This window comes from Erpetoichthys calabaricus, chromosome 3, assembly GCF_900747795.2.
Source record: "Erpetoichthys calabaricus chromosome 3, fErpCal1.3, whole genome shotgun sequence".
NCBI classification, from domain to species: Eukaryota; Metazoa; Chordata; class Cladistia; order Polypteriformes; family Polypteridae; genus Erpetoichthys; species Erpetoichthys calabaricus.
In genome coordinates this window covers 131,863,348-131,884,362 of record NC_041396.2, presented here as the reverse complement: position 1 = coordinate 131,884,362, position 21,015 = coordinate 131,863,348, and the positions used below count along the sequence as shown (strand labels likewise).

The following is a 21,015-nucleotide window of genomic DNA, read 5'->3' as shown; positions in this document are numbered from 1 at the left end:
CAAGTTCCCAAATGAGGCACTTTATAGGAAAAGACAGGCTTTGCATTCAGAACTCAACCTCTTGACAACAAAAGAAATGGAACAACTCATTTTTAAATCGCGAAATTACTACTATGAATGCTGAGAAAAGACTAATAACATCTTAGCTCAACAAATCCACAAGCAGGAAATAATCAGTGCAATACCAGTAATTGCCAACATAGACAGAGACCAAATCATTGACCATAAAAATATAATGCACATTTAGAGACTACTATAAATCCTTATATTCTACTCATTTTAAAGAATACAAGACACAATCTAATGTATTGTTGATGCATTACAGATACCACAGCTAGATACTTTCAATGCAGAGGAACTGGATAAACCTCTGACAATCTCAGAATTACTAGACGCTATAAACTCACTTCAGAGTGGGAAAGCAGCAGGTCCTGATGCCTACCCAGCTGAATTTTATAAAAAAAATTTCAATTAAGTTAGCTCCCCTTTTATTAGCAACATTAATAGAAGCCAGAGACAATAAAATTCTACCTCAAACTTTTCAAGAAGCATTAATTATAGTCTTTCCTAAGAAAAATAAGGATGTATTACAATGTGCTTCATACAGACCAATCACACTGCTGAATAATGATGTTGAGATACTCTCCAACGTCCTAGCTAGAAGGATTGAGGAAGTGCTTCCTTTGGTAATATCACAAGACCAAACTGGATTTATTATTCACTCTCGCCACGCTATTATGCCTCCCCCCCCCCCCCCCCCCCCCCTTTAAAGCCATGACTGTGATGATTATCTATTTAAAATGGTGCTGATCAGCCACGAACCTCACTTTACCACACTCCCAGATGGGTCTAAAGTGGAGAAGGACAAACAAAACTTGGATTGCCTCTATCTCACTACTAGCATGTAGACTTACTTATCTTACACAACTGGAAGAATTCTAGCCCACCTCTTTCAAGTCAATGGGTAACTAATGTTATATACTATTTAAAATTGGAGAAAATCAATTTCTCACTTAGAGGATCTGTTCAAAACCTTTGAAAAACCTTGCAGGATCTAATCAATAACATTTTAGAATAAGCATTTATATTGGGGAAAAGGATTCTCTTCCCTCTTTTTTACTCTTAAAGTTTTATTTTGGCTGTTGGCCTTCCTCCGTTTCTCTTGGGGTGGTGGGTTGAATTGAATTTAGTTTTGTTAAGTTTGACTTGTTTGTATGGAATGTTTGTTTGTTTGTATTAAAAAAATCAATATAAAAAAGACTGAGCATAAACATAAACATTTCCTAACATAGTGTGGCTTTGAGAAACACTGAAGTTGAGACTCCAGATAGCTGCAAATTTACTCTATGCCCAAGCTCTTCTGACTTCAGGTGCTTTATAACAAACACATACATCTAGGCTGACACATAACTTGAAATTTGCTTGGAGTAAGTACACCCTTACATATTGACTAAAACTGGTTGACATATTACAGTCACTGCTGCTAGAATAGGCTCAGTCTCTCCATAAACCTCTCTGAAGAAAAGGAACTATAAAAAATAGACAGAAGGATTTGTAGTATGAGAGCAATACACCCTTAGGGAATTTACATTTTGATAAATGAATGATAGAGGCAGAATCCATTTTAATTGGAGTATTTCCAATTGTCTTTGAAGACATAGCTTATCTATGGGTTTTTTTTTTTTGCTTTAATATCCTTTCTTTTGATGTTAACCTAGTGTGGTGATGTTAAATTTTGTATATACGTTGATAAATATTTTGTAAGTTTTTATTTGTAAGTCCCCCCGAGTCTTTAGGACTAACTCAGGTTGTAATTTTTTTTTTGGCAAGGCTGAGGGAAGTGCCTAAAACCAGTCTGGCAAGTGATTCTCTACAGGAAATACTCTCTCAACCAACCCCCGCATGGAGGCCAAACTACCTAGCTGGCAAGCATCAGCTGAAACAAATGGTTTTGGGGGGAGGTATGAAAGGCATTGTGTGCCCCCATTGGTCTGACGTATGTTTGTTTAGGATTGGTTTTGAATTCAAAGTCATTCTGTACCACAAAACCCTACTGGCCTTAGGATTTGGACAGAGAATGTAAAAATGTAGTTGCTTTACCCCACATCCCCCTCACACTATGGGCATGAAATGAAGAACACAAGCAGAAAGTACAGCTCAGCAGCCATATTGAGATCGGCATGTGGCCTGTCTTGAAGAAAGCTGACTAGAAGTGATGAGTTAACTAGGGAAATTTAAGTATCTACAAGTCTGTGTGCCACCTGAAACTACCCGTCTAGCATTTAATGTGTTGTAAGGTTGCCAATACTCACATGTACTTTGTTTATTGTTATTTTATAAATAATATCAATAATACATTATTTAAAGATGTAACGTAACTCCTGCTTGTCTTTTTACTCTACCTAAATGCCTGAGGTTATAGATGTAGAAGGGAAGGTGAGGAGAAGTTATAAAGTACAATATCTTATAAAGATTGGTAAGTCTATGGGATTTGAGGCTTTCTGATAAAGTCTACACAATAAAGAATACAAGTACAAGTGTAATATGACACTCTACCAACACAAAACACCTAGAAAGCCAGTAATGTGAGAATATTGTAAAATAAGCCAATGCATTGAAACTGTAAACAGCCAGCAAAATCTAACAAACAAAAGCAGAATAAAAATCCTGTGTTGAGTATGTGAAAAACTTGACATTTTGAGTGCCACAGAATGAATGATAGTGTTACTGTTTTATTTTTAAGCACAACAAGGAATGAGTAGTTTTTTTTAGCTTAGAATTGTAATGATAAGACCATAGGAGATTCAAGAAGGTGTATTTCTGCAGAACTGGATTCTGCAAACTGGATTGTTAGTTGTCTGCAACGATTGAGTACGTTGTGGTAACATACAATATTTGAGTACAATTCACAAAAATGGGTTGCAATTTAAAGCTATCAGAGAACCAAAGTTCTAGTTTCTAAAGCCACAATAATACAAGAACTTTAAGAAGGGTCAATTCAGAGCATCAAACTTAGCATTCTGTTGTAACAGTCTCCACTGGGATATCTGCACGATCAACTCTCTCACGTTTTTGGTCTTAGAAGGTTCTAAATACCTTCCAGTATACAGAGGTCTTTTTCCTCCATGTAGCATACTGAATTTTGAGACAACCGACTAATGATGCAGCCCTTAGTAGTTCCTGAAACTATCAAACCAGAAGCATGGCTACAAAACACATACAGGTAAGTGCTACACTTTCCCTTTCAAAATTACATAAGTCTTCCATTTTAGAGGTATTACAGTCAGTGTGTAACTAAAGGCTACAATGACTTTACCACAAAAAGCAACAGTTTTATAACGTAATGCTAACACTGCACCAAAATTTAGCAATCAAAACAAATTTGACAAATCGTATGACTGTGCTATCTACTTGACTCGCTTATAAATTTCATGATCATAAGAATTTCAAGAATTTGTAGACCCGCATGCAGGATGGGAGAATAGAAAGACAAATAATACTTTAGATAATATGTCAATAGATAGATAGATAGATAGATAGATAGATAGATAGATAGATAGATAGATAGATAGATAGATAGATAGATAGATAGATAGATAGATAGATAGATAGATAGATAGATAGATAGATAGATAGATACTTTATTAATCCCAATGGGAAATTCACATTCTTCAGCAGCAGCATACTGATACAATAAATAATATTAAATTAAAGAATGATAATAATGCAGGTGAAAAAACAGACAATAACTATATATAATGTTATATGTTAACGTTTACCCCCCCGGGTGGAATTAAAGAGTCGCATAGTTTGGGGGAGGAACGATCTCCTCAATCTGTCAGTGGAGCAGGACAGTGACAGCAGTCTGCCGCTGAAGCTGCTCTTCTGTCTGGAGATGATACTAATAAGTGGATGCAGTGGATTCTCCATAATTGATAGGAGCCTGCTGAGCGCCCTTCGCTCTGCCACAGATGTTAAACTGTCCAGCTCCATGCCAACAATAGAGCTTGCCTTCCTCACCAGTTTGTCCAGGCGTGAGGCGTCTTTCCTGTTAATGCTGCCTCCCCAGCACACCACTGCGTAGAAGAGGGCGCTCGCCACAACTGTCTGATAGAACATCTGCAGCATCTTATTGCAGATGTTGAAGGACGCCAGCCTTCTAAGGTAGTATAACCGGCTCTGTCCTTTCTTGCACAGCGCATCAGTATTGGCAGTCCAGTCTAATTTATCATCCAGCTGCACTCCCAGATATTTATAGGTCTGCACCATCTTCACACAGTCACCTTTGATGATCACTGGGTCTATGAGGGGTCTGGGCCTCCTAAAATCCACCACCAGCTCCTTGGTTTTGCTGGTGTTCAGGTGTAGGTGGTTTGAGTCGCACCATTTAACAAAGTCATTGATTAGGTCCCTATACTCCTCCTCCAGCCCATTCCTGATGCAGCCCACGATAGCAGTGTCATCAGCGAACTTTTGCACATGGCAGGACTCCGAGTTGTATTGGAAGTCTGATGTATATAGGCTGAACAGGACCGGAGAAAGTACAGTCCCCTGTGGCGCTCCTGTGTAGCTGACCACAATGTCAGACGTGCAGTTCCCAAGACGCACATACTGAGGTCTGTCTTTAAGATAGTCCACGATCCATGCTACCAGGTATGAATCTGCTCCCATCTCTGTCAGCTTTTCCCTAAGGAGCAGAGGTTGGATTGTGTTGAAGGCACTAGAGAAGTCTAGAAACATAATTCTTACAGCACCACTGCCTCTGTCCAAGTGAGAGAGGGATCGGTGTAGCATATAGATGATGGCATCCTCCGCTCCCACCTTCTCCTGATATGCAAACTGCAGAGGGTCAAGGGCGTGTTGAACGTGTGGCCTAAGGTGGTGAAGCAGCAGCCTCTCCAATATCCATTATCCAACCCGCTATATCCTAACTACAGGGTCATGGGGGTGTGCTGGAGCCAATCCCAGCCAACACAGGGCACAAGGCAGGAAACAAACCCTGGGCAGGACACCAGCCCACCACAGGGCACACACACCCACACACCAAGCACACACTAGGGACAATTTAGAATCACCAATGCACCTAACCTGCATGTCTTTGGACTGTGGGAGGAAACCGGAGCAAGCAGCGGAAACCCACACAGACACAGGGAGAACATGCAAACTCCACGTAGGGAGGACCTGGGAAGCGAACCCGGGTCTCCTTACTGCGAGGCAGCAGCGCTACCACTGCGCTACTGTGCCAATATCAATGTTGGTAAATTCTTTTAAATGTATCTTGTCTGCATGAATATTTTTGGGATAAATGTACAGTAGAACACCACTGCTATAGTTTATTTCAGTTTTTTTAGCAGCTCCTGAATAAGAGTCTGTTCATGCTCACTTTTTTGATCTTTTAATTACTCTAAAAAGAAGACAGAAGCCGATTCGAATGTTGACCTAAACATGATCACAAACAGTCCTTCTACTCTCCACAATACTGCATGTATCAATGTCTCCCATTTATCAGGCAATCCATTAAACATAGTCCTCAGCTTTATACAGAGTACAATGCACTTGGCTATCAGAATTATTTACAAGACTTTACATTGTTGTAAGCATTTTTTTAAAATACTGCTTTCAAACTTTCCAGTCCTTTTTAGTACAATATACTGTACAACACCAACAGCTCATCCACAAATCACACTACATATCATATTCCTTCTATTCATTGCCTCTTATGACTTGAAGGTATGACTTAGAATTCCAAGTGGCATACACTAAAGGCTGAAAGACATTCAGTATGAGTCTCTCATGGCTGTCATTATACTGTATACTGGGCTTCAGTTAGTCACTCTTAGCTCTAGACTCTATTCCCATTACTCACCCACTACTGGCAAAAAGCCATCATGCTAAATGTCTACAGCAAAATTTTATTGGTGTGACAAGAGTTGCCAAAGCTTTTATGTACAATGATGTAATTAAAAACAAAACATCTACAACAATAAAATTGACAAACTAAGGGATTTACTAAATGTGCTTGCTTAGGAATATACTGTATATCTGTAATGCAATGTGTTCTGTTTACAATAACTCTTTTGTTTTTTCCCATATTGCATGCTCCCCATTGAAACTGGCTTGTAACTTTATACAGTAGTCACGCCATCTCCAGTCCCATTCAGCCTATATACATTGGACTTCCAATACAACTCGGGGTCCTGCCACGTGCAAAAGTTCGCTGACGACACTGCTATCGTGGGCAGCATCAGAAGTGGGCAGGAGGAGGAGTATAGGGACCTAATCAAGGACTTTGTTAAATGGTGTGACTCATACCACCTACACCTGAACACCAGCAAAACCAAGGAGCTAGTGGTGGATTTTAGGAGGCCCAGACCCCTCATGGACCCCGTGATCATCAGAGGTGACTGTGTGCAGAGGGTGCAGACCTATAAATACCTGGGAGTGCAGCTGGATGATAAATTAGACTGGACTGCCAATACTGATGCTCTGTGTAAGAAAGGACAGAGCCGGTTATACTTCCTTAGAAGGCTGGCGTCCTTCAACATCTGCAATACGATGCTGCAGATGTTCTATCAGATGGTTGTGGCGAGTGCCCTCTTCTACGCGGTGGTGTGCTGGGTAGGCAGCATTAAGAAGAAGGACGCCTCACGCCTGGGCAAACTGGTGAGGAAGGCAAGCTCTATTGTTGGTATGGAGCTGGACAGCTTGACATCTGTGGCAGAGCGATGGGCGTTCAGCAGGCTCCTATCAATTATGGAGAATCCACTGCATCCACTAAACAGTGTCATCTCCAGACAGAAGAGCAGCTTCAGCGACAGACTGCTGTCACTGTCCTGCTCCACTGACAGACTGAGAAGATCGTTCCTCCCCCAAACTATGCGACTCTTCAGTTCTACCCAGGAGGGTAAACGTTAACATTATTCAAAGTTATTGTCTGTTTTTACCTGTGAAAGCATTTTTATTACTCTTTAATTTAATATTATTTTTTGTATCAGTATGCTGCTGCTGGAGTAGGGATTAATAAAGTATCTATCTATCTATCTATCTATCTATCAATCTATCTATCTTTATGCTCCACCATAAGGTAATTTAAAAAGCATATACACTTAGAATATTGAAATACAGTATAAGGATTATTATAAATAAACAAACATGAGTATTGCTTTTCTGGATATGAATCCTTTTATACTGTAGCCTTTTAACTCTACAGATTTCTGGCACAAACCATTTAAAAGAGTAGATAAACTTATTTGAAAAGGCCAGTACCAAACATACCATTCTTGCACATGTTGTGGTCCAAGACTTACCAAGTGGAGTGTTGTTTTAGGCAATTTTGAGGTTGCTAATCACAAATATGATACTATTTTTAGTATTTTATTCTTTACCCATGGATCGACTCCCAGAAGGTTAAAAATCACAAATTTCAAACACAAGCATGTAGACTATTTCAAGGTAAGTAATTAGGAATATGATTAAACCATCTATGGACCTCTATAAGAGGGAGAAAAAATTACACACTATCACAAACTGAGATTTTTTGGACATTTTTTAGACATATACTGTAAATTGAGGTACACAAATATTTGACAACTATTATTGTGTATTATGTATGTCAAACTCCTAAAGTAAATCATTTCATTTCTTAATGAACAACCCTAATTAGGGCAGCTTACTCTAATTCAGATTTTTCTCTGCTCACATTTATTTAAACTGTGTAATGCACCTACTGTAGAGGTGACACTGTTTATATTATGTGCTTTCTAAATAAAACTTACTATTATTACTATTTCCCCATAACACATTTTTTTCTATTTATGAGTCACTCCACTGTGATTAAAACAATCTGCCTAACCTATCAAATTTTCCAGCAATGGCCACATTTGATATTTAATTTAGTAATGAGTAAAGCATTGGTATTATTTGCAGACGTCAGCAATTTATATCATGGTGCTCACAAATTGACAATCTTAAGCAACACATGGAAAAAGAACTTTCTATTAATACCCCAGGCAAGGAGTAGAATTCAATACATTTATTCGTCATCAGAAAACACTAACTCATCTTAATATTTTACATTGGACACATTTCTATATATTAAAATTATCTAAAGCATATCTAGGTATGTAGTTTTCATCTCGACAGTTAATGTTGTCTTTAGGACTTCCCTAAATTAAGACCTTTTGGGTAAAGACATTATCTTTCAGATAGTGCTTGATTTTAAATAATTTCTAATGCTTTTACAGCAGTGTTTGGAGGGATATCAGATGAGGTTAGACTATGTAGCAATAAACTCTCAGTGACTGCCTAAGTTTCATTTTAGTGCATCATCTAATCTTGCTCAACTGGAAAAACCCTAATGGATCCTTCATAACTACTTGGAAGAATTATATCTTACATTAGCTAAGATTAGAAAAAATCCAATTTTCTTTGCATGAAAATGAGAAGATCTTCTTTAGAATTTGGCAATAATTCATTAATGTTATTGTGAAATAAGTCAGCTGGTCTCCTGCCAACATTTCTGTTTAACTCCTGTTGCTTTAGTCAATATGAGGAAGTATTTATTACTAATTAGCTTACTGCATTGGGTAAGGCTGTGTTTATTTGTGATTTAGTGGGTTGTAAGTGTTTTAATTGACCTAATTTTTAATCTTTTGTTTATTGCAAAGTTTGTTTAACTATTTGTTTGTAATTCCTCCATTGTAAAGCAAATACTTAGAAATAGGTTTCATTACTAAGAAAACTGACACTCCCTCAAACTGCATGTTTGGATTCTAGGTTGTTTGAATCTTTCAGCTATTTGTAATTTTTTATATAGCTAATATTTTAAAACACTAATAATACACTTACACATCACAGACTATAAAATCTCTCTATATATATTTAGATTTTAAAGTCTGTCTCTCTCTCTCTCATATATATATATACATATATATATATACACACATATATATATATATATATATATATATATATATATATATATATATATATATATATACACACACACAATATAAATGGATAGTTTTTAACATCTATATAGATATATCATAGTTGACTGACTTAGTCATCAACAAAAACCCTATTTCCCGTTTAGCTTAAATTTCACAGGATGCTACATCTAGAACAGTAAGTGTATCAGCTAAGAATAGACATTTTGATATATCAATATTTACAGCTGAAATAAAAAAAAAACTAAATATCCCTAAATTCTCAAAAATGCCATGAAGAATTTTATTGAAATTTTGTGACGTAATAGAAAAATGAAAATTAGCAAACCCCTTCTTTCATTTGTTGATAATTGTCATTAATATTTCTTGTGCAAAGCCAGGTAATGCAGCTAGTTGATTTGTAAATCATATGTTCCTCTAGCTGGTTTTCTGAACGCAGAACTTCAAACTTTCTTAGACCTTGGACATTCAGCCTCTCTGTCTGCTAATTATGAGTAGGGCTAAGGGTCTTAAAGAGAGTGCATGACATTAGGGACTTTCATGATTTTACAATGACAGAGAGTCCTCATAGTTCTCAGTGACACTGACATTTGAAAGGTAAAATTGTTTTTCTTTTGGGCCATCCAGTGAGAACATTCCTTTTAATAGACAGTAAAGGTACATAAGAGTTGTCATTTCATTCAGTTTTTCCTATCTGTGGCCACAAGGTAATTCAGTTTTTGCGAAATTATATCTTAGAAAGATTAACAAAGAAACATTCAAATATAAAACAAGACATATTCAAGGTAAATTCAGTTAGGCAAATTTAACATCAAGGCAGTAATAAGCATGCCAGCTAGCCTGTGTTTACAGATAAATGATGCCGTTTGAACAGGCTACTACAGCAAGAATAAAAGAATGCTTTATTCTGTTCTTCATGCAAATAAGAAAAATAAGGTCAGCTATGGGAAGAAACAATGCCTTGATAGAGAGAATGGCTGGCATCAAACAAAACTTAATAAAAAAAACATTTACTGTATTACAATTTTGTTGATTGTTGTTTGATTTTACACCAAAATTCATGAACCATAACACTGTATAAGCAGTACTCGCTATTCTGTGTAATCTCTTCCTCTATTAGAGATTACCATTCCCATACAAACAAATAATACAAAATGTTAAACTGCTTTCAGTAATAAGCCCAAGTGAGGGGAAACAGCCTTTCTTAGAAGTAGACTGGTTAGTCACAGCGCACTGTGTTGTGTTGCTACACTAAGCTTGATTCCGGTTTTGTTTTCATTAACTTACTGTATTTCCAAAATTTCTAAAATTAGCCATTGGTTTTCTTTTGAGATATTATCTACTCCAAATGTAGTTTGTAAAAGAATAAATGTACTGCAGACATGTTCAAGAATTGTATTGACAATATTCAACACGACTTGGTAAATTCATTCCATACCAACGTATACAATGGAGGTGAAGATCAAATAAGATAGAAGAAACAAGCACCCTGTCCCATGTAAAAAGTAGCAAACAAATCATAAACAATAGTACTGTATAAGCAGCAAAAACAGAAAAAAATTGTACTATACTAATTTAAAATGCATCTACTATTTGGATATGTTACAGTATGTTTGGTAGAATAACAAAAAAGAAAGCCTACTGAGAGTTCCTGTATATAATGGATAGAACCAGGAACCAAGCCAATGGTGGAAAGCAGCAGTAATGCAATATGTACCAGGACTGCTGAAGCAGAGTAGTGAGGCAGACAAGCAAGTCTTAAACCTTAAGTCTTCTAATCTTAATTTTTAAAATTGAGAATTCAAGTGCAGAAAGTGTGCAAAACAGTGCATATATCCATGAATCCATCAATAAATACTTCAAATAAATAAACCATATAAAACTGTGCCTTAAAACAAATAAGTTTCATTGAGTGTTAAAAAAAGTGGAAAATACAAATAAATAAGTTAAAATCCTAACAGGTGAAGCAGTAAAACCCTATGCTTTCTTTTGTTCACTTTCTCTGTCCTCGTCAGAACACTGGGTGTCCCCTGATGCAGCCCAACACATCCCGAAGATCTGCCACCTCAGTCTGTCATGGCTGACCTCAACTGCCACCTCTGTTGGCATGTTGGCACCTGCAGTTCATGGAGGTGCCACCTCTGCTGGTTACCACAGCTCCCTTACACAGATGCTGCTGCATCTCACCTCTCTCTTTCTGCTTGTTTCCATGGTCAATCTATCTCTCTCTGTCCCTTCTGCTTCGTTGCTCAGTAGACAGGATCACGGCCACCTTCCAGTGCCTTCACACAACCTTTGGTTTTGCTCTCTCTCTCTTTAGTTCATCAGCACAGGAATGGGATGCCCTTCCCATCCTCCCACTCTATGGCACTTCTCCATCAGGCAATCTCTTCTTCTAAAACCAATTCTCTTTAACAAAAACTTTTCAACAGAAACTTCCATTCCCTTCCCTATGCTAACCAGGGAGATGTGGTCAGGGGAGGCAGTCATCATGAAAAGTAAAATAAACTAATAATGATAACATAAAAAAACTAATAATGATAACTGGTCTGTGCTATAAATTTATTTTTTGTGTGATTCCAATAATTTTGATCAGTTTTTATAGTCAAAATCGCTAAATTTGTGCATTTCCTATTCAAATACAGGGGAGAAACACGAGGTGTGGCAGCGACTAGCCGAGCCTCACCTCGGACTGCTGTCTCCCTCACACACTGGGCTGATGCATGCAATTGGCAAGTGCCCGTTGCTGTCTCTCTGTATGTCGCCAATATAATGTTTAGAGACACGTTTATTATACACCCTGACTTTCCACAGTCTGGCTAATATCTTTAATGAATTGTGTGACATATTCAGATTGGACAAAAAACCGCAGTGAAAAGGCACAAGGTAAGGCAGAGAGTACCGTGCCACCCTGAAGGGTGTGGATGTGAGCCCAACAGGTGCTTGTTGCTACTGTTATTCTTGGTGATAATCTCCATTGAGGCCGAGAGACTTTTACAATTAAATGAAAATAAGGAGGACTTTTACAAGAAAGTGTTGGAGATTTTCGTGGAAGTGCATAGACTTCATTTACAAACAAATGTAAGACCACAAACGGTTTTCAATTTTATAAAAAATGGGATCAGACTAAGAAAAAACAATCCAATATTTAAAAACTTAATTTTGACCTTAAATAAGATATTCTTATCTTGTTTTTGTTATCCCTTTGTAGAACAGTCTGTATTAAAATTGATTAAAGTATCAGAATTAAAAGCTTTTAAAAACAACTACATTTTTCAATTAAGATCAAAATTGAAATCCAATTTTTTTTTATACACCACTCTATACTTTCATTTGCATTGAATAAGTATGAATTGTGGAATTGCTACAGCAAATTTAGAATGCATAGAGGGTGCAGAGCAAATGTGCTCTCTCCGCTCTCGCCGCTGTAGATGTAACGTTCTTTCCTATCCAAATATGTGCTTTACCTATGTGTGTGTAAAGAATGCTGATGAGATATGAAACATAACCAGTAGTCAATGTGCATGCTGCCATTTCAATAGTGAATAAGCTACTCTTTTTTGTTCATATATTTGTAAATCTGACTTTGAAGGAGTCAGTGCCTCACCAGCCATGAACCTCACCACACGTCACTGGTGCTAACCCAACAGTCATTTCATTAAGCTGGCGCACGCTTTCACATGCTCTCTGCACTCTGGCACTCCACACCCCAGCCCACCCCATTTTACCACATTCACAAATAGTGATAATTAACTTTCATGCTTCAATCAGCTAGATTTTCAAGCTTACGTTGATGTATGCTGAGCATGGGAAAGGCTTTATATTATAAAATGTATTATTTTTATTAATATCACTTATTATCATAAATGTGATAGACTTATTGTTACAAAAAGGTAAAACATTATGAGGGTCTTGATTTAAGAATTTTAGTGTGGACATCTTTGACTACTTTGCAAGCATTTAATCAGCTGTCAGTTTCCCTCTATAATCACGTGGCTCAACAGTTACTGTACAATGTTGAAAATATTTCTTGTTATAACAATAAGTCCTCAAAATAACACATTTGACATAAAATACTATTCCCTAAATGTCCTCCAAAAGTAGGAAGACTAGCAGAATTAAATCAGATAAAAAACAAAAAGGAAAACAGCTTATTAATGTGGTGTTGTCTCAATAGTGAAGGCAGTGGAGCTGCACAGTAAAGGTGGGGACTGAGTAAGAGAGACCTAAGCTAATGTTACCAGAAAGTGCTCCGCTCACAGTGTTCAGAAGCACTGTCTTCTCTGCCAAGAACAGGAGCTATTGTTAGCGCAGGCTGATGAGAGACCGTTTCTGAGAGCCATTGTATTTCAGAGGTTGCAGGTTTGTGGCTGGCCAGTGAAAGCTACCACAGTACAAATCTGAAAATTGAGATGGCTCATGGTGTGTGCGAGTCCACAACAAAACATTCACCCACTCCCAATATTGTTTGTATTTTGCATTTTTGTCCACCACAACAAGATGACAGAACTTCAGATTGAGGCATCTTAAAATACACCAACATCAACTGGATTTTATATATGTAACTGTAAATTTGGATAAAAAGAACAAATGTACTCATTATAAATCATAAACAATTTAATTATTCCCAGTGACATCATCATTTAAGCAGTAGCAGCATAGTTCAGAAAATGAGAAAATCATGGCTTTGTTTTTATTGTCCTGAAACATCTTTGCATGACTCCACATCATTAAAAAAAACTCCCTCTGCATTGTTCAGAAAATCTATATAAATGCCCCAGAAAGCTCATTGTGAAACTACGCACCCTAGCAAGAAAGTTAATACTCATTTCTCAGTTAGACATCTTATTGTGATTTACTCCACCTTACCAGTGATGTTGGATTCCTGAAGCTCTGCCTGAAAGCTTCTATCAGTGGGTTGAGGAGCTTTCCTGTTGTCGGTCAAACCTAAAAATGCCTTGTTTGATGTAACTGATGTAACCTTAGGTGGAAAATCTCCATTGGCTTGAGAAAAAAAAAACAAACAAACAAGGGATTAGACAAATATTTTCCACACTTTATTACCAACCATAATAATTTTTAGCTCTGGAAGGGTAAATTTATATTTTGTATACAACATTTTCGTCTTTTACATGTCAAATAGCTGCTTCTGCCACCAAGTAGCCAGTAAAAGCTATTGAACGAGTTTGCAGCTTATGCCTGAACATGCTGCTTGTAGAAATAGTGGTGCGGCAGTCTGAGCAAAATCTCAGTCACATGTCACAGACCAGTGTGATAAAACATTTCATAAGCAAATAAATCTTTTTGATGAATTAAATAAAACATTAAAAAGACTCCAACTGTTAAAACACTTAGATCAATCTCAGAACACAACTGAATGTTATGCAATGCATACTGTCATGGAAAGACTGGTGTCCCAACTAGGCTGGATCCCATTCTCTTACCTTGTCAAAAGGTCACCAGGATGGGCATAGTGGATAGATAGATAGAAGGATGGATGACTGGAATGGAGAAGCATCCCAACCAGGACAGCTAGCAGTCCCTTTCCTGGTCAGGATACAGGAAGAATTGAGAGACAGTGGGATGTTGCCTCCCATGCTTGGGTCATTCCCCATACACTGAGTGGCATTATCCGTTGTGTAGAGTTCCTGTATGGATGGCTGCAGAGCTGCACAGGAACTGTGGTTCAACAGGAATGCCCTGATGAATTCATGGGGCTCACCCAGTGGAGCTGTTGGAAGATGAATCTCCTGTTCTAGGGTGGCTCTGCCTGACCCAGACAGAAGTGCTTCCCGGAGATAGTGGTTTTGGCACCAGTTGTGGTCACTGGGTGGTGTCACAGATGCCCCAATCCCAGATACAATTACATGGAGACAGTCTTGGGAAGAAATTATTTTTATTTCACAAAGTATCTCTACACAGGTTTCTTCTTCTCAATTAGCACAGTTCTGTGCACAAGCCTTTCTTTCCTTTTCCACTCCTCTCAAGCAAGTGCTGCCCTTCTCCTCTCCAGAATGCCTGGAAAAAGTAAAGGGCTTCTTTTAAACCTGACTTCAGAGTATTTCTGGTGTTAAAACAATTGTCTCCAGACAGCCCCACGGAACCACAATTCTCATGTTGCCCTGAGGGCATCCATACAGGGGCTAGCCACAAGGGATGCCCCTGCCACCCAATGTATGGGAGGTCAACACAAGCAAGGTTAGCAGCCTCCCACTGCCCCTTATTTCTTTCAGCCTCTTGTATGGGGAAGGGACCAGCTAAATGTCAAACTTCACCAATCATCGTCAGGGCTCTGATCCTGACACAAAATAGTTCCCTGCTTTTTGATTCAATGATCAAGAGTTCATAGCCAATCTGATAACCACTGGGTAAGGTGACCTATTCTTTATGATAAACTGTTAACAAGCTACTTACCGGAAGTGACTGGATGAACAGACAATATTTTTTGTTAAACCAAATCAAGAAAGAAAGACTGCCTATAAATGAAAATATTCTAAGATTAAATTAATCATCCATTGACTAGAGCTAACCACTACTGATTTAAACATTACGTGTTTTTAATGTATATGTCATTTATTGCTTTGCCTGTGTAGTGTGAGAAATACAAAACTAAACAGTAAAAAAAAAAAAAAAAATGAACATAAAGCTTTATTTGTTCAAATGGGTGAAGTGTAGACCCTCTTCACTGATGCCTGGCTGTGAAGTGCACTTCACTGATTCAACTTCACACAGAATGGCACTTAAATAGTAAATTGAAAATATTCTGACATCACTGAAGACAAAAGTGGCAGATGTTGGGAAGGTGGGGGTTCAGGCTTTTTTATCTTATCAGTATGGCTTCACCAAAAGCATTCTTAAGTGTGTAGATGCCAAGTGAACAAGTCTGCAGATATTAAGTTCATTTAAATGAGAGTGAATGTCAGTCAGGTCAGGTTTGGGAGCATTCATTGGTACAGCACGTTGCCGCACCCACTACATGACGAAACAGCTTGGGATCCTGGTTCACAACCCCCCAGGCAGACACATGGTCCAGCCCCACCCGCTGGAAATGACCATCTATCTGCCACAGTCAAGAATTATGTTGGCATCCCCTTGGCCAGGTCCAGCCACTGTAGTCATCAACAATGAGGATCCTGTGAGCCGGATTACCCTCAGGGAATCACGCCACATGGCCATAGTGCCATAACTTATGCTCCGTCACAATGCAGGTAATGTGCTTCATTCAGAACTCCATGAGCAACCGCTCATTTGACACAAAGTCAACCCAGCAGTACCCAAGGATTCTCCTAAGAGACACAGTACTGAAGGAGTCCAGTCTTCGTCTCAGGTCACTGGATAGCATCCACGTCTCGCAACCATATAGCAAGAAGGAAGCACCAGGACTCTAAAGACTTGAACCTTCATCCTTTTGCAAAGATTCTTTAGAGTGAATGTGTTGCTTGCAATTATAGCATAAAAAAATCAGACTTTCAATAAAACTGAAGAATATTTTTTATGTTAGATTATCATTGAGAACATTTGTGAAGATAGCAAGTATACAGCAATGCATGAAGAACAGACATGTTATATAAGCACCTGTCTCTTTTTCGATGGACATTCCAATGGATCCTACCTAAAGTGTAAGTGGTGACAAAATCTATAGGTTTTCTGAGCTGGCTTTATAAACAGTATGTGTGGAACTGACAATGTAAAGGCTTACTGCAGTAGCAATGATGATCTCGGTAGCTTATTCACCTTTTTTTGTTATTTTCTGATAGCCATCACAGAAGCAGTACAATGTCAGAGGACAATACACTTATTTCTAATTTTCCAAATTTCACCTTTGCAAAAAATCCATGAATGCATCTAGTAACAATTACAAGAATAATCCTGCGAACCCACTGCCTCTCTCTAATAAAAGTGATGTTAGCTATCTAATATTGACAATTTTATGTGGACTTAAACACTAAAACATTTGTTTCAGTCTTTACAGATAGTTTTGCCCCAGGCTACAATCCATCACAAAGCACTGCAGCCTATCAAAATAAGAGATTTTCTGTTTTCTCCTGACACCCCATAATGCTTCTCAGCTATAAATGCATACTTTAACTGTTTATTTTATTGTGCCAACCAGTTTTAGTATTTTGCTGAAAAAACTGTTCTACATTTCACTTTTTAGTAAAGGTTTGAGCATTAAAGTAAATAAATAAAATGGTGGGAAATAATGAATAACTATATTTACATCCACAATGAATTTCCCTTCTGTAATTAAATATTTATATAAAATACAACAAAACTGCTAACATTTCTACAAACACATTATATCGTTTTGATGTGCAAGTGAACAGCATCACGAGTTTTAATTGTTAAAATCACATGCTAACAGTGAAATAAAACCTACTAAGCCACAACTGAAAGTCTTAATTTGGAATCTCTGTCCCCAGAGTAGAAAAAATGTATGTGTTTAATAAAGTTAATACTATCAAGGCGACTCTCTAGCCTCAGATTGCATTCCCCCAAACTTCACCAAGAGAATCATATTTATTGTATACCTTTATCATGCAGGAGCCGCAGTCAGGGGAATTGATCTGACCAGCACAGAACACCCTATCTATCATTGAATCAAAGCAGAGCAGAAATGGACAATAAGCAATAACTAACTCCAAACACAATCCACATGAAGGAGATTTAACATTATTCCTATACGAGGGCAGCATGTTAGCACAGTGGGTAGTGCTGCTGCTTCATGGGTCCACGGCACTGGGTTCAATTCACGCAGCTGGTTGTTGTCCTTGTGTTTGTACAAGTTTCCTCTGGTTATTCCTTCCACAACCCCCAAAGTCATGCATGTTAGGTGAACTAGAAATTCTAAAATTGGGTCCTCATGATTGTGAATGCACGTGTGAGTTGGACATGCAATAGACAGACGCCCTGTGGTTGGCCGTTTCCTGCCTTGTGCCCAGTGCTTCTAGGATAGGCACCAGCTTCCCATGTGACTCTAATTTGGATTAAGGGGGCTTGAGAATATTATGTTATGCTTCTCCTGTTTGGACATCCAGAATTGTTGTGTAGTTTGTTTATGAATGTATAAAAATATGATTCAAACTTCATGACTGACGGGTATGACTATATTGTTGTTAGTGAGAAAAAAGGAACTGCCTTTTTTGTTAAACATTTGTCTAAATCCCTTGAATGTGATTATATTATAAAAATCAACACTGTTAAAATGCACACATATTTTAATTATAGATGGATTAAATGTTGCAAGCAGAGTTCAGAATCCTTGCTTATTTGATATCCTAATCAGCCTAGGATGTTGTATTACTTTCAGACATAGCAGAGGTGGTATTCAAATCCATCTTTTTTTTTCAAAGAAAACTAAAGTATTGTGAATAGCAGAAGTATCTGGGTCTTCCTGTATAAAGTAAAATCTACATAATAATCAAAAGCTTGCAATGTGTTTTACAATGAAGAGTTCATACTGCATAGCAGGAACTCATTGCCCTCAAGTCAATGGGTACATACAAGGTCACCATGACTGTTCCTCTTTCAGTTTGCACTGCAAATGCATGAGGTGTAGGTTCTTTTCTTTTATGACACACATGCAGCATCAGACAGTACAAGTAAGCAAATCATGTCATTTGTCAAAGACTATCATTATGTACTCAACTTCCATTTTCATATATCTGATGTAATAGCATGATAAACAAAACTAGTAGTGTTGTTCTGTAACAATATATGAACTTCTTACAGTAGGTGATTTTTCAAACAAGGCTAAAGATCACATAGCTTTTGAAGTTACTAAAATAGAACCATTGTTTACCAAGTTGCTGGTAGCCTGCAATAACTTCAGGCAAGTAAATTTTGTTTAAACAGAACAGTACCCTTAAACTAGTACAATACTGATTTGTTTCTTCTGGTAGTATGAGCGTTTCAGTTAATTTTTCTAAATAAATTTCTGAAAAGGCTTATATTCATTCTTTAAATTTGAATGGTTACAAGGTGCTCCCTCCCAGAACAGGTTCATTAATACTGTATGCTTAAAATTTAGGCTGAATGCCATCTACACAGTACTATCTTATTGTTTCTTCAATCCAAATATTTAAGAAGAATTTATTAGGTAGGCTACTCTCTTTAAAGGTAATGAATAAATTCACCTAAATTTAAATTTATTGCTTAGCAGACACTTTTATCCAAAGTGACCTACAAAAGAAAACAATCGAGTAAACATCCATTTGGGGCACTGTTTGAGATCAAGTGTTACAGGGCAAGGATACAAAATTCATCCATCCATTCCGCTATATCACAGCTACAGGGTCACGAGGGTGTGCTGGAGCCAAACCCAGCCAACACAGGGCGCAAGGCAGGAAACAAACCCCAGGCAGGGCGTCAGCCCACCGCAGGGTGCACACACACTAGGGACAATTTAGAATCGCCAATGCACCTAACCTGCATGTCTTTCGACTGTGGGAGGAAACCGGAGTACCCAGAGGAAACCCACACAGACACGAGGAGAACATGCAAACTCCACGCAGGGAGGACCTGGGAAGCGAATCCGGGTCTCCTAACTGCGAGGCAGCAGCACTACCATTGCGCCACCCAGGATACAAAATTGATTATCAAAATTATAATTCCTAGGTTACAGAAACCTAGTTAGCCCAAAACTCATTAAGATGATGTTTATCACTTCTTAAAATCATTGAGTGAGTCAGGACTTCTAAAGGAGGTAGACAGCTCATTCTACCAGCCAGGAGCAAAAAAAGCCTGGAGTGCAATTGAATGCCACACAGAGATGGCATCACCAGATGCCATTCATCAGCATGAGCGGGCCAATAAGGAGTGAAGGATCTCACAAGTGTCTCCATATATACAGGAGCTGATCGTCTCATTAATCTATATTTTATCTTTGTTTTTTTGTATTAGTTTATCTCAACGACCACTGTCCTACGATCGTGATTCTCTACTTAACATATTTTCTTGCTTGCTTTCCTCTCAATTTTCATCTCCTATTGGGATATTATATGAACCTCCACATTTGTTTTATTCATCTCCTGACTTCTTCACCTGGACTCCGGTGTTCACCTGTATCAGCGAGCTGAATGCCTCTCGGAGACACAAACGCACCCGCCGCCGACGTGGAAAAAGAGCCGGCATTGCTGTTAAACAATGCCAATTCAAATCCCAGAGCTTGGACTCCGATGCCTGCGAGTCGTCTATGACCCATCTTCTCCTGCACAGGACTCCATCCCTGGTCCAGGGGCGCTAGATACTAGATTTACTTTCTCCATTTCAAGACAGCATCACGCTCACCTGTGCTCATCCTGCAACAAGCTCTTCTACTTCTATCAAAGCTGCTCTCTTGAACGTGAGATCAGTGTCTAATAAAACTTTTATTCTGCAAGACTTTATTACCTCAAATAATCTGGATTTCTTCTTCATCACTGAGACTTGGATTTTAAATGGTGACTCTTCATGTTTTACTGACTTGGTACGATCAGGTTATTCATTTTTAAACTCTCCTCGTCTGACTCATCATTTGGTGGCATTGCCAGTTTTTAAAGGTATGTTCTTGTGTCTGAGCCTTACAAGGGGTCCATTTAGTAGCTTTGAACTTCAACTTTTCAAAGTGTGTAGCTCCCCTTCTCTGCTGTTTGCTGTGGTTTATAGACCTCCTATAATTAATGATACTTTCATTTCTGAATTCTCTGATCTCCTGGCTGATATCACCCTCTCCCATGACAAAGTATTTATTGTTGGTGATTTCAACATTCACGTTTGTTGTCAATTGAAACCTTTGGTCAATGACTTTTTATCACTATTGGACTCATTTGATTTTATACAGCATATTAATATGCCAACTCACTCTCTCGGTCACACCCTTGATCTTGTTCTTAGTCATGATATTTCAGTTAATAATATTGATTTATGTGATGTTTCTTTCACTGATCACTTTTCTATAATGATAGATCTGAATATTACTGTTGATGTCCCGACTAATAGCTGTCCCCCACGCTGCTCGCGCTTTATAAATTCTCCTATTATATCCGATTTTAAAACCATTTTCTCTAGTCTTTATGTGCATGTCCAA

The 21,015-nt window shown here is 38.1% G+C and overlaps 1 protein-coding gene across 1 annotated transcript in view; it reads right to left on the bottom strand.

Annotated features, from left to right (window-relative positions):
• The window catches only part of LOC114648378 (ALK tyrosine kinase receptor), a 1,111,743-nt gene that overhangs the window by 162,163 nt on the left and 928,565 nt on the right, over window positions 1-21,015 (bottom strand). Inside the window, 1 exon segment of the mRNA XM_051925325.1 lies at window positions 13,818-13,952. Within this exon segment, the coding sequence (XP_051781285.1) occupies window positions 13,818-13,952 (135 nt within the window).